The sequence below is a fragment of the Humulus lupulus genome, chromosome 9 (genome assembly GCF_963169125.1).
Source record: "Humulus lupulus chromosome 9, drHumLupu1.1, whole genome shotgun sequence".
NCBI lineage: Eukaryota > Viridiplantae > Streptophyta > Magnoliopsida > Rosales > Cannabaceae > Humulus > Humulus lupulus.
In genome coordinates this window covers 185,652,737-185,667,988 of record NC_084801.1, presented here as the reverse complement: position 1 = coordinate 185,667,988, position 15,252 = coordinate 185,652,737, and the positions used below count along the sequence as shown (strand labels likewise).

Sequence of the window (15,252 nt, the reverse complement as noted above, 5' to 3'; positions counted from 1 at the left end):
GTGAAGCTCATGATATATATATAGTTTTATATACGTAGGTGTCATGAAAATTAATGTGTCATATAAAATAACTTTATAAATTACAAGAAACACACTACAAAAAACTTCACTTTTGCCGGCAAAAGCCATATAGTTTTTGCCGACGCAAATTTGCGCCGGCAAAGGTCCGTGACGTACCCCCGTCGCTAATTTCACTTTTGCCGACGCAAAATGTAATGCGCCGACAATGGTATCTTTTGGCGACAAAAAAATGCACCGGTAAAAATAAGGATGCGCCGGCAAAAATTTTTGTCACGTTGTTGTGGAAAACACTTTTAGCAGCGCAAAAATGCGCTGGCAAAAGTTGAGACTTTTAGTGGCGCGTTTTTGTGCCGGTAAAGGTGTATATATGCAGTGAGGGTTGAGACTTTTGCCGACGTAATTTTGCGCCGGTAAAAGTATTTTTTAAATAATTTTTTTGATTATATTACTAATTTTATTTTCAATATATTAATATTAATTAATAAATTTCGATTTTAATATATTAATAATTATTTAATTTTTTAGTAATATTATTTAATTAGAAATAAAATTAAAACTAAAATTTTATAAATAAATAAAAAAAATTACAACTATTAATATTTATTGTCTCCACCAAACATGAAAATATAAAAGTAGTTTAGTAAAATAAATGTCTAATAAATTAAACTTTAAATAAATAAATAAAAAAGTTCTACAAATGAGTACTGCCCGCCTTATCATCCCCGCCCCCGTCAGCATCATCGTCATCGTCCGAATCCTGGTCTGGTAAGTCAACAGTAAAACCAGGAGCCATTTCACCAATCTGCTTCAACAAAGCACTGAGCAGGAGATCTTGACGCCGTTGACGACTCTCAAGTTTAGTATTATGCTTTTTTAGGTTCTGATTTTCTAGCATAATGTCCTCAGTTCGCTGCAAAATGATGTCCACTTCAGGTGGAAATTGCCCGGACATTTGAGAAGTTGACGAAGATGCTGTCCTCTTTGCGCCAATTGCCTTCAACCTAGGCAACCCCCCAAACCCTTTCTTATAATGCGAGCGGGGTCCAAGGACATCCGTGACAATATCCATATCAGGCGGGAACTAACCATCGACATTATCGCCGACACAAGAAGCAGCAGATGATACAGGGGCCGTACTCTGCGATGCTCGACGCTCGTTCATCTCAGTCTGCACAATAAAAAGCACGTATCTCGAATTCCAATATAACATTATTTGAAAACCTAACTTATAAATTTTTAATATAACAACATATAAAATATAACTTTATTATCTATCTGTCAACATCCTATCTTTAATGACTGCAGACCAGTGATTGAAAAAGAATGTAATTAATTTTGTTCCCGTATCAGGGAGCAGATGGGCTAAAGTAAATTTGGTCATGAAAATCCACATCTGAATCAAAATCATGAAGATGTTGTTGATATATACAGTAAGTGCAGTTAATTCCATTAATGGGGAATTTACGTCTCTAAACATATACATCTCTATCATGATCTCGTACCACAGCTGGTGGCGACGGCAACGCCTCTCCATGATAATGCCACACTTTGTAGGACTGTATGATGCCGTTGTTGAATAAATGCATCGAAATTGCATTTATAGGCTGGAACTTAACATTCCCACATTTCTTGCACGGACAGCGAACCAAACCCCGATCGTTCAACTGATTTTTGGCGATATCAAAGAACTCCTTAACACCATTTCTATACTCCAGAGACCAACGTTTCCTCGCACTCATCCAGCTTCTGTCGCTCACCATCTTTAAGCGAAATAATTAAGAAAATATTAATAATTGTCTTAAAATAAGGGAAATGATAATCAAAGTATTTCATGACTGTTTGTCTCCCTAATTATCACTAACTGATAATAATATCTTATCTTTGGCAAAAATAATTATTTATAGGGATATTTGCGGCTAAATTACTCAAACTTACAACTTAAGAACACTTAAATGACACGTGGCACCACATGATTGCTACACATTATTATTATTATTATTATTATTATAAATAATTTTTCATAAAAAATATCATTTTATATTTTTCATTTTTTTTAAAAAAATCAAATTTATTGTTTTTCAATTTAAAAGTAACAAAAAATAATTTTTTCTCATTTTTTTCAAAAAAAAAAAAATCAAATTTGTTGCTTTTAAACAATTATTTAAGATTAAGTAAAAAAAATATTTAATCTTAAATTATTGCTTGGATTGTAAACAAAATTACTTAATCTTTAATTGAAAAAAGTAGACAAAATGATAAATAGAAAGATTTTAATAATAATAATAATAATAATAATAATAAATTAAAAAATTTGAGGATATTAACAATAAAAAATTAAATTTTAAAAAAATGTATTTTTCATACTTAATCTTAAATTGAAAAAAAGTTTGAATTTTTTTTTTTGAAAAAAATGTAAATTTTATTTTTTGTTAAATTGAAAAATAAATTTAAAATTATTTTAAGAATAATAACAATGTGAACCAATCATGTAGTGCCACGAGTCATTTGACCAGTCAACTTTAACATTTACTTATTTATTACTTTTATTTTAAAATTAATTTAATTATACATTAATTTCATTTTGTAATTTTTTATTAAATTCTTCAATTTGTATTGGATTATTTACTTAATCAATAACAATTTTATTATATTTATATTTTACTTAATTATATTTTATTAAATCATTTATATTTTTAACTTTTTTAATTACAAAGCATCTAATATTAATGTTAAAATTAATTATTAATTATTATGATTGGTAATTTTATTTTATTTAAATTATAGTTAAAAATTATTTTTTTGATGAATTTTTAATTATACTTAAATTTTTATTTAATTAATTATTAAACTTTTATTAATTTTACTAACTCTAACAAAATTTGGACAGCATAACGACTATATTTCAAACTATCTCAAAAATTGAAAACCTACAAATTAAACACATATATAACCAGAATATTCCCAGATCATACAAAACATATATATACATTAACAAATATTTAACCATAAAAAAACATATACCAAAACTGATTTTTTTATTAATACAAAAAAATTATTAAATACAAATTTACAAACTTATCACATTTAATATAAACATACATTATTAATCTTAATTTTTTTTTAAGTTCATACTTTAACTAATATATATATATCACAAAATACAATATAATAAATATTAACAAGCAAAAATAAACAAATACATATAAAAACATTCAAATAAAAAAAATACATATTCAAATCTGTTTTTTTTATTTTACAAAAAAATTAATAAATACAAAAAATATATATTATAAAAATATCTTAAAAATAGTTGTTATTAAGATAAACAAATAAATATAAAGCATTAACATAAAAATTAATGTTAATGGCTATAATTTTTGTAATTAATGTTAATTTTCCTAAGACTAACGAAATTTGGCCAGCATAACGGCTATATTTTAAACTATCCCAAAATTTTATAAAACCTGCAAACTACACACAATATACAGAATATTCTCAGAGCAATATACAGAATATTCTCATAACATGCACAACATAAACCAAGATTAATAACATATATCAAATCTTTTTATATTAGTAACATCAAAACAATTTATTTAGTAAATATTTATAAACAAATAATATTTAATATAAAAAACTATAATAGATATTTTTTTAATATACATAATCCAATCTATTTTTTAATATACATATTAAGCATTAAAATTAAAAAAATATACATACTCAAATCAATTTTTTTTTTAAAAATACTAAAACCATATTTTTTTTTCATTATTAATCTCATTTTTCTAAACTACACATATTTATTTGTTTTTTTTAACAAAAAAATATAATTATAATATCAAATATCACACACATACATATATATTAATCAATTTTCTAAAAAAAATTAACATTAAATAAACATATGTATATACACATTTACATATATACTTATAAACATATATACATATATACATAAACAAACATTTATACATATATAAAAAAACAGAGATATAAATATAAATATACATATATATAGAAACATATATATATAAACAGATATATACATATATATATATATATATATAAACTTTTATAAATATATATATAAACCAAAATATATATATATAAACATATATAAATATATACATAAACTAATATTTGGAGTTGTTTTACGGAGAGATTGGAGCTTTAACATTTGTTTATAGAGAAAATAACAAAAAAAAAAAAATACAAAGAGAAAAAAATCTAAAAATGTTAAAAAATTTCTCATTTGATTTACTAACCTTGAGAGAGAAGCTTCACTATATGATCTGAGCCACGGTGGGATTATGGCTCACGGGGTGGTCGGTTCCATTAACACAGAGGAGAGAGAGAAGCTTTTTTCTGAAGAAAAAAAAACTGAAATGGGGAAGAAGGGCTCACGGCGTGGGTAATATCGCTATGACTTTTGCCGGCGCGTTTCGTTGCGCCGGCAAAAGTATTTAATAAACCCTAGTACAAAATGGTGTCGTTTTACTTAGTCCGACTTTTGCCGGCGCAACAAAACGCGCCGGCAAAGGTCTACCCACAAACTTTCTTACAAACGTGCATAAATTAAAAATACACATTTGACTTTTGCCGACGCCTTATGCGAAATGCGCCGGCAAAAGTCTATGGTATTTTTTTAAAACTAATGGTACTTTTGCCGGCGCAATTCACTAAATGCGCCGGTAAAAGTTGTTTTTCAATTTATTATTCAAGAACACACATATACATATATATTTATATATATATTATATATATATATTATAGTAAAGAAAAAGAAAGTGTTAATCTGCTGGTACGTACCTACGAGAGGGAGGAGGATGGAACCATTCACCGTCTCTCCATTGAAGATGATTTCTGAGAAGAAAGAAAGGTACTGACACGTCAAATCCATCGATGTCCAATCGCACTACGTAGTAACAACCATCGTCGTTCTCACCCAAAACCCTTCCGACCCACCAAGCCCCGTTGTCGTAGGCGTCCACCTTCTGCAAAACGGCGTAGTTTGATCGAAAAGGTAGCGCCAATTCCCGTGGAGGGATGGGCCTGACGAGCTCCTCCTCGACCGGTCCGACCTTGCAGCCGTACTTGGACTGGGTCGCCACCGCCGCCGCTGCTGCTGCTTCGTCTTCCTTCAACAGAGTATGGTGCTGCACCAGGCACCGCCGGCTGCTGCTTTCCGGCGGCATTGGCGAAAGAAACGTTGCTTGTAAGTAGTACGCGTCTGCCGAGAAACCCTCTCGCTTCTTGCAAATCTCCACCATTTCTTTGTGCTTAAACGGCATCGTTTTGATTTGGATGACCAAACAAGAGGTTTAATCAATGGGTTTAGGGTTTAGTCCGCATGCATGGCTACGGTTCTTGAAAGTAAAACTGATCTTTATGGTGACCCTTTCGATCATGAACCTTTTATAACGTTATATATATATATGTATATGTCATGCACGGTGAGAAATAAGTACGTACCATGCATATATATATATATATATATATATTTTTTAAGTTAATGCCAAAGTATAATATGAAATGGCTAATTAAGTTTATTATTAACTATTTAGTTCACAATTAATGGGAAATTTATGGCTATGAATGATAAGTTTAAAAAACGAGTAATGAGTAATGACTTGTACACACTTTTTAAGACACAAAATATGCACATATAAGACTCAATCTAGCTATTATTTTGAATTTTTGGTGGGGATTTTTGTTGAAAAATAGTGTAGCACTATATATTATTATTAGATGAAGATTTTGAATTAGCATAATTTTTATTTAAACTCATTTGCAATCAGTCAGATATTTTTAGAAATTTTTATTCTCCTCTCACAAGTAATAAAAAATGGTTATGGAGTGAATGAGAAGTTGTCACCCAAAACAAGCAAAATGACAAAGGAAAATAGAAAGATTTGTGTTAATCCTTATCAATTCTAAGTACTTTAATTTGATTTTCTAATCCGTCTTTGTATATCTTAAAACCATTAAAAACTCCATCATTACTCTTAAGTAAACATATATAAGTAAACCTAGAACAATCGTGAATTGAAGAAGAAATACAATAAATAAGTTTATACTCCTGTCAACGCTAGAAAATGCATAAGCAAGTTTTACTCTCTTTTGATAACTATCCATTTTTAGGAGTAGTTAACTAAAATTAGACACTAAATATATTTAGTTGAACTTTACCCATTATTATCATGAGATTTTCTAAATTACCCTTATTTGAGTACATGATTCTAAATGTTGTTGTAATGTGTATTATATGTGTCATATTATAGTTAAATTAGAAATACATTCTAATTGTAGTGTGTTTAAGGAGAAAAAAAAACATGTAATTGAAGGGGTATAATGGGTACATTAATTGAAAATTTGGGTACTAAAATAAGAGTTAAAAATAGTGGGAAAAATTAAAATGAATCATTTAAAAAGGGTATAGGATCTAATTTCCACTTTATTATAATTGTTTAAAAAAATAAGTTGACAGTTTGGCTTGCTCCTTGAGAGACTGTAAAGCTCTTTTGGACTTATTTGCCAAAAATTTAATTGAAAGGGAGGTCGAAAATTAGGCCAGTCAGTCACTTCCAAACCTAAGAATTTTTTTTGCTCTCACAGTTTGCATACTATAATTCTGATTGTTTATCATGTAATCGTGGTTATATAATAGGGAAATTCACATATTTAAGTGAGATTTTAAAAAAATTACAAAAAATACGGAGTAGAACATTATTTTTGTAAACAAAATTTACAAATTTGTAACAATAAACATCATTTACAAACTGACTAGAAAATTATAAACTGTCATCCGTTTTTTTTTTTAATTTTTGTAAAATTCCATTTTTTTTCCAAATTTAAAAATTTTGTATTTTTTCCTATATAATATCTGCGTCGTTTATTCTGAAAGAACCATATTAATCAAACTAAAACTGCAGAAAATGTATTCCCAGAATAAAATAAAAATACGATTTCCTCTTTTTTTTGTGCCTATCCGCAAATCTATGTGATCATAATTTGTATAGTTTAGCAATAAAAAGAATTATCTCACCATTCAACAATATATAATTAAACCCTGCACATTGAAACAGATATGCTGCTAGAAAATAATAATGATAATAATAATAATAATAATAATTTAAAATACAACAGACTCCATCAAAGGACGACACATTAACAAACTGAATATGAATACTAAAAGAGACTTCCCTAGAAAAAGCTTTCAGAAACCCAGAATCTTTGCGCGATCGATCAGTACGAAGAAGGCTTTACCGAGTCGAGTCGAAAAGGTGAAACTACAATCACAACGAGACAAGCCACAGAACAAGAACAAATTAATAACAATAGAATGTGTTTTTGAAATAAGAACAAGAACCCTGTAATTGACCGGCCATTTTAACTTTTTCCGGTCTTTCGATGCGTTGCGCAATCCCCAAATCTTGGTCTGCTTGGGTTCACTGCTCAAAGAACAAAGGTAAGTATTATAACCAAACTAAAACTCGAATACACGAACAAATCTCGTTTGGTAAATTAAATAAGGTACCTCTGCGTCTTCATTTCCAGCAAGTTTGGTGGAACTGTCAACCTTCTGTTCTTCAACTGTGAAGCAAAGGTAAATTTAACATAAATACTTGTAAAATAAAGAACAATTTTCCATGGAGAATATTTAAAAATGAGAACTATTAGAGAAGACACTACTGGAATACAATGCAGATATTTAGCAGAGTTAAATTAACAAGAATGAAATGTAGATCCTAAGGCAGTCACCATACAATAACCATTGTTTCGCTTCAAACAATAGTAGCATATGAATATAGGTCTAGGAGCTTAGTCCACACTCCAACATTAATCTACAACTCAATACCTGGTTTCCTGTTGGGCAATGAGTTTCGATGTACTGGGCGTATCCGGATTTATAGAAGCTTTAATTTTCGTACTTATCCTAATTGTTGGTTCAATTTATGCATGGCGAAAAGGAGCATTGAAACAGAGGATTCAAAGAATAGATAGATTTATCTGATACATACACAAACAAATAAAACCTACTGTGGAACTTATTTGATGTTCACAACTGGCAACAAGTCAATTATTTTTTACTGTTTAAGGTTGAACCTGCAACATTCTTACTATTCAACAAGATAGCATTTAACTAGTATTCCAAAGGTCAAAAACGGTTCAGGGTTAACTAATCATATATAATAATAATAATAATACTATGATCACAACCATGCTTATTAACCATGCCTGATCACAACTAGTTTAAGCATGGTTATTTAGTAATTTAACCATGCTTGATCACAACACTAATTATTGTTCTGTAAAGTGACCCTTTCCAACAGACTGGTTCTCAAGAATAAGAATCTCATGCTTACATAAAAATAGAAAAGATGCACTAATTATACAAGAAAGAATAAAGAACCCAAACCCACAAGGGAAAAGACAAAAGAGTATAAAAAATCATAGCTGTTTCGGAGAAAGCGTTTACAAAATAAAATGACTAGTTAGTATGAGTGAAGTTAAATTCATGAGTTACCTCCATCCTCTGGAATATCTGAAGTCCACAACGTGAGGTTGTCCCTCAAGAGCTGCATGATCAATGTGCTGTCTTTGTAAGATTCCTCATTCAAAGTATCCAACTCCGAAATTGCTTCATCAAAAGCTTGCTTGGCAAGGTGACAAGCCCTGAAATACAAATTGCGAAGAAACAGAAAAACATACTCTCAATTTCATTCCAGCCATAGCAAATAAGAACATACTAAATTGCAAGATGTCAAAACCATGATAAATACACCAACCATACCTCTCGGGAGAATTTAGAATCTCATAATAAAAGACAGAGAAGTTCAAGGCCAAACCCAGTCTGATGGGATGAGTAGGAGGTAGTTCGGCCTCTGCTGTAGTTGAAGCTGTCTGCAAAAATTTCAACAGCATATTTTGGGTTTCATGAATTTCACTACAAGTACTACAAACTAAATAAGTGATGAATATATATACAGGCATAACAGAGGTATCTGATTATAGTTTTAAATCAAATCTTTTCTGAGACTAGGACATCTAAAAACAATCAGGCCATATTGACTACTTAAATATCAGTAGATAATTACACCTTTCTCAACAGTGTTCTTCCTCTTAACGAAGAGGAAAAAACTATCATAGAACCGATAAAGAAATAAGGACAGAGTACCCAATTGTAAGCAATACCATATCTGGATTATGAAGCGTGTTATCATAATATTTATTCTAATTTGTATGCAAACCGATCATAGCAACACAAAAAACCAAGATCAACATAATAATTATACCTCATATGCTTTCATTGACTGATCGGCAGCCTCTTTCTTCTCCTCGGCCGCCGTAAACTCCGCCAAGTACCGATAATAGTCTCCCTTCCTATGATCAAATTATAAATTATAAGAATCACAAAATCAGATTTAAAAGAATAAGGTCAACAGTGCCTTAACCCCCTCACATTTTATAGAAGAAAACAGTTGATTCCCCAGCAGTGCAAGACGGAATGAGGTGCTCATCGATTACAGTCATGATGTCACTGCAAATACTGGAAAGCTCAGACTCGACCTTGTTCCGATACTCCTTGATACGCTTAACATTCTGATCGTTCCCTTTGGCTTCTTCCTTCTGCTCGATCGAGGACAATATCCTCCACGAGGCCCTTCTCGCACCGATCACGTTCTTGTACCCAACCGATAGCAGATTTCGCTCTTCTATCGTCAATTCCACGTCTAGCTTCGCTACCTTCTTCATTGCATCCACCATTTCTTAACACACAAAAACAAATCACAGATATAAAAATCCAAACCCTAAGTACAAAAACAGAGTTAGGATCCAACAAAATCTTTCAAATTAAAAAAAAAAAAAGACAAAACCGCCGATTAAACTGTTTCAACACGCATTAAAATCGCATAATTTAGATTCCATTCAATCATCACCACACGACAACCAAAAAAATAAATAAAAAATCTACTCCTACTCTCTTAATTTTCCTAGTAACCAAACAAAAATTTTCAAAAAAGAAAAAGAAAACCAACCATCATAGCGCTCAGCCTGCTCGGCGAGTTTGGCGATGTAAACATAGTCCTCTCGTTCTTTGGTGGAAGCCATGGCCGATCTCGTTTCTTCCACTAATATAGAGCCTGAGGCTTAATTACAGTTACAAAGAACACAAACACTCTCTCTCTCTCTCTCTCTAAGTTTGTTCTTAAAAAAAGAAGTGAGGGGCTGATTTGGTTTTGTTTGGTTTGGTTTGGTGTGTTTGGAGAGAGTGGCTTTGAGCGCGTACGATTTGTTGCAGTGGAAATGTAATGATGATTTTGAAGGAGGAATTTTTAAGCATAAATTATTATTTTTTTAATGGAAAAAAAAAAACCTAAAAATGATGTGAGTCAAAATTTTAATTAGAATTAAAAGAGAAAAATGGTGTGGAAAATGTTTTTTTTTTTTTAATATAGTGTTATTATTTGTTAATTTAAGTTGTCTAACACCACATACGATTAATTACAAAAACCTAAAATACTAAATTGATAACACATAAAGTATTACAATACATATTAGTTCAATAATATAAATATCTTAACAAAATATATAATTAATCTAAAAAATCATCAAGTTAATATCAATATCATCAACTATTATTAATGTTTTTAGGATTTTAAGTTTTTTTTATTTATGTTTGTATTTTTTAAAAAAAAAACTTAACTAGTCTGATTTGGTTTGAACCAGTATAAATATTATCGGAACTGGGACCAGACCATAAATGAAGAAAATAGTCCGGATTACCGAAACGCTGACACTCAATTCATTTGGTCTGGATGGGTTTTGGAACTGCTGTTTACGGATTTTATGAACAACCTAATTACAAGGAGTGATTGATTCTCTCTCATTTACTACATAGATACATGTGGGAGTTGCTCGAGCTTGACCTGGGCTTGTGACCGGTCATGTTGTGAACTACACTTCTTCATCTATGGTCGCCACATTCATTCGAGCTATTATTGCTTCTGTTAACTGTGTTTTTAGCCAACGACGTGAGAACGTCAAAAACGACAAACCTTCAAGAGAATTTAAACAACATAGACTGTTTAAACAAGAAAAGTAAATAACACACAAGATTTTTATAGTGGTTCAGCCCCGATAGTCGGTAATAGCCTAATCCACTTAGAGTTGTGATTATAGATCTGTACTCAAGATCAGATGGACTGAGCCAACTGAGTTTCTTCAGTACTGATTGCAAAAATACAATAATCCTTTCAAATAACAGCACTTTCTCTCTCTAGAATACTCAGACCCAAATTTTTTTCTCTCTAAAAAGAAGAAACCGAAGAAGCCCCTCTCTAATCCCATAAGCCCCCTATTTATAGGCTTAGGGTCATACATATAGTATCCCCTAGAATCGGGATATTTTATTATATTTATTACATTTATATTACAAAAAACATTCAAAATGTAACAATCCCCCCATTTGTGGGAAGAATGAGAGATTCCCGCATATCTTGTTGAAGTTGTTTATGGGAATCTTGACTTAGTCTCCTCTAGCTAGTTGATCCACCTCCTACTGACCACTCATGCAAGTGCTGGTCGGTCATGTGCATGGTGGTAGGACATGCACTTCTCTCCTCTAGCATGGCACTCTCCTCTAGCATTCCATGTCTCTCCTCGGACCACACCCTTTAGCTCTTCTAGGATGCACTCTCCTTAGCTCTCCTAAGATCTCATCCTTGGGGTCTCCTAGGACCACTCTCTTGAGTTCTCCTCGGACCAAGGTCCGACCTCACCTCGGCCTTCCATCGAACCAAGGTCCGACCGGGCACTTAGACTGCTCCTCGGATGTACTTGGCTTGGACATGACACTCTAAAGCAGTCAAAACTTTTCATCAGTCTACCGGGTCACTTTATCACAACTCTAAGGAGTCAATGTATTTATTGACTATTTAATGTGTCTTTATGGACCATGTACTGCCATTTGTCAACTTTATTGCCACGTCATCAATCTCTATTTTTGGGGATAACAGCTTCCATGGTGATCATTTCTTTATGAGATAACCTTCATAAATCTACTCAGTCTTCATCCTCTGTTTTGGACTTCAGATCTACTTCTTTTGACTTAAAGCTTTTCATAGTTTTGGACTAACACTCGCCCTAGATGCCTTGGTTCCTTAAGACATGTTAGTCTTTGAATGATAGGTGCTACCTTTTAGCAAACCAACAACTATGTTCGAGAATTAGGTATAACATAAATGATCCTAATTGTTGGGATGAACAAGCAGACTTAAGATCCTTGGAGGAGATCGAGGAAGTCGAGCTAATAAAATTAAAAAAACAATTAGGACATTTTAAAAGAGAAGTTAGTTGTTATCCCCAAAATTTGAAAACGATGACGTGGCAATAAAAATGACAAATGGCAATAATGGTTGGGTGATCTGGCTTAGGAGTGACCCGGTAGACCAATGAAGAATTTTGACTGACCAGTCAAGTGTCATGACCTTGTCTGCCCAGGCATAACCTTGTCCGACTAGTCACATGTTTGTCTGCCCAGGCATGACCTTGGCCGACCAGGCATGACCTTGGCCGATCGGTCATGACCATGTCCGACCAGCCAAGTGCATGTCTGCCCAGTCAGGTGCGTGTCTGCCCAGTGAAGGTGTGGTCGGCCAGCCTGAGTGTGATATGGATCGACTAGACAAAGCAAGGCTACGTAAGAAATCCCAGAAACGGTTTCAACAAGAATCAGTCTTGGCTTACGCGGGAATCTCTCAGTTTATCCCACAAATATAGTGTATTGTTATATTTTGAATATTATTGTTAATTAAATATAATGAGAATAACAAAATATCCCGATTATGGGGATATCATCTGTACGATCCTGAGCCTCTAAATACAAGTCTCATGGCATCATTAAGAGGACTTTTGGGGAGCTTTTTCGAATTCTAATTTTCTAGAGAGAGATTACTTGTATTTTGAGAGAATTCTTGTATTCTTGTAATATGCACTGAAGAAACTCAGTTGACTCAGGTTCATCTGATCTTGAGTGCAAATCTATAATCACAACTCTAAGTGGATTAGGCTATTACCAACACATTGGGGCTGAACCATTATTGTTGACCCATATTTTGGCAACTGACACGGAGTCAGAAATACGTTTGACGTGAATGATATGTTGAAATGGTTCTGATGACGAAAATAATAAGAACACAAGATTTTATAGTGGTTCGGCCTCAAGATCTGGTAATGACCTACGTCCACTTGAATTGTTATTAGAATGAGATTCAAAGGAGTGATCAAAGAACTAGAGTTCAATGAGTTTCACCAACCTCTGAAGAAAAATACAAATATTCTAGTGTGTTTCTCTCTAATCTCAAAGCCTAAGATACAAAAGATCTGATCCCTTTCCCTGAGCCCTCCTTTTCTATTTATAAGCTCAGGGAAAGTTTACATTGATTTGTTACAGATATTATTTCCTAAACAATTGGATATTCAGGAAATTGCGGGAGATAATTTCGGATTCCATCATAACTGCTCAAGATCTTCTCTGCGTATAATGTGCATACGACCAGTTTGGTCGTATGAAGAAACCGATTGCATGACACTGGGTGTTTTCCTGGTCGATAGTCGAGCAAAGATTCTGCCAGGTGTCAGCCACGTGTAATTAATGCTTGCCATGTCATTTACTTCTGATTTTTGGGATAACAACTATAAAAATCGTCTGTGTCGTTTATTTCTCTTGAAGGTTTTTGTCGTTTGGACGTCTACACGGCGTTGACCAAAAACGCGATCAACATTAGTAATGATCACATTTTGTTTTAATGTATTAAGTTTTTTTCCTTTGAGAGGAATAAGGGTAAAATAGTAAGTCTATTATTAGAAAATGGATGGAATAGAAAAAATCTTAAAATTTCATTAACACTTGAAACAACTTTCCTTGTTTGTTAAAAAAAAACTTCCTAAAGAAGCTAGTGAAGACTTGCTTCTCTAAATTAACTCGTTGGTTATGGAATACATCCAAAGCCATGTGAAACAAGCCTCATGATGCCTAAATACTCTCTTCCCGTGATTTGTGAGGGGAAAGATCAGGTAAAGCTGTGCAATCCCACACCGCCTGGGGAAGATCAAGTGTGACGATTCTGAGACTGTGTAGGTATGGGACTACATAGTTGAAGAGTGCTTAAATAGATTGATGAGTACTACCTATATCAACAAGATACATCTTCTTTTCGGTAGCTCATCACTTGAGAACTCCAAAGTTAAGCATGTTTGACCTGGAGCAATCTTATGATAAGTGACCACCTGGGAAGTTTTTCCAAGAAACGTGCGAGTGGAGCGTTACGGTTATAATGCACACTGTCATATAAAAAAAATTGGGATCATATTTATCTAGGTGCTGAAAATAGAAAAATAATGCATTGGTATTGAAAAAAAAAAGGGGCATGTTATTCGCTCCCTTTATATATATATATGGAAGACTTCTCAATGGTTACTACCCATAGATGGGTACTAACAATTATGATGATGTGACAACATAGTAACTTGGTATATCAAGTCACCAACAAGTAAATATTTTTTTTCTATATTAATTTCGATTTTATTTTTATTTTTTTGTCATAATTAATTGTGTTTTCAACCAATGAGAAACACTAGTTATATTTAGAAATTGACATACATTTGAAAAATGAAAAAGTTTACAATATTACATATTTTCATAATAAATACACATTTTTCATCATGTAATCCTTCCAAAAATTTGAAAAAATCAAAATTTATTTTTAGAAATATTAATTAACAACTATAAATATGAACCATTGATCTTAATCCAATAATTAATATTAAAGTAAGCATTCATGGGTAGTAACCTTTAAAAGTGCACCTATATATATATATATTTATAATTAATGAAAAAAAAATTCATAAAAAAAAATCAAATCATAATAAATTTGGTTGCCAATAGTGATCAATAGTGAATAGTGAGTTTGAGTATGAAACCCGCTGTCCAATTATGGCTCCGCAACAGGTCTAGTTGGGTTTGCTGTCCTTTTCTATTTTGTTGAATAAACTAAATGCACAATTAGAGTCCATAATTGCTACCACAGTACAGTCTCAACCCATATTTTATTTAAACAAACTATATCACTAATGAAATCAGTTCAATAATTTCCACACCTAACTTTCAATTCATGCATTTGCTCAATTTCAACAAACTTTAAAAACATTTCACATGCAATTTTC

The 15,252-nt window shown here is 32.2% G+C and overlaps 2 protein-coding genes across 2 annotated transcripts; both read right to left on the bottom strand.

Annotated features, from left to right (window-relative positions):
- Nucleotides 1–4,814: 4,814 nt before the first annotated feature.
- LOC133800444 (DUF724 domain-containing protein 3-like) lies at nucleotides 4,815–5,315 on the bottom strand. The gene has a single exon (XM_062238402.1). The coding sequence runs from the start codon at nucleotides 5,313–5,315 to the stop codon at nucleotides 4,815–4,817; it is 501 nt and encodes a 166-aa protein (XP_062094386.1).
- Nucleotides 5,316–7,112: 1,797 nt separating this feature from the next.
- Nucleotides 7,113–10,309, bottom strand: LOC133801666 (14-3-3-like protein B). The gene is made up of 7 exons (XM_062239912.1): nucleotides 10,065–10,309; nucleotides 9,488–9,794; nucleotides 9,321–9,408; nucleotides 8,819–8,928; nucleotides 8,552–8,700; nucleotides 7,562–7,617; nucleotides 7,113–7,475 (listed from the first exon to the last, which is right to left on the bottom strand). Exons 1-7 carry the CDS (start codon nucleotides 10,135–10,137, stop codon nucleotides 7,473–7,475), a joined length of 786 nt encoding a protein of 261 aa, XP_062095896.1. The 5' UTR covers nucleotides 10,138–10,309; the 3' UTR covers nucleotides 7,113–7,472.
- Between the last annotated feature and the right edge of the window lie 4,943 nt (nucleotides 10,310–15,252).

What these genes read in the sequence shown, in the direction of transcription:
- LOC133800444 (XM_062238402.1), bottom strand. Translation starts at nt 5,315, where the DNA reads ATGCCGTTTAAGCACAAAGAAATGGTGGAGATTTGCAAGAAGCGAGAG.
- LOC133801666 (XM_062239912.1), bottom strand. Translation starts at nt 10,137, where the DNA reads ATGGCTTCCACCAAAGAACGAGAGGACTATGTTTACATCGCCAAACTC. An exon ending in GCAGGCTGAGCGCTATGATG is followed by an intron (nt 9,795 to 10,064) that starts GTTGGTTTTCTT and finishes TTGTGTGTTAAG; the next exon opens with AAATGGTGGATGCAATGAAG. An exon ending in AGTCAATGAAAGCATATGAG is followed by an intron (nt 8,929 to 9,320) that starts GTATAATTATTA and finishes AAATTTTTGCAG; the next exon opens with ACAGCTTCAACTACAGCAGA.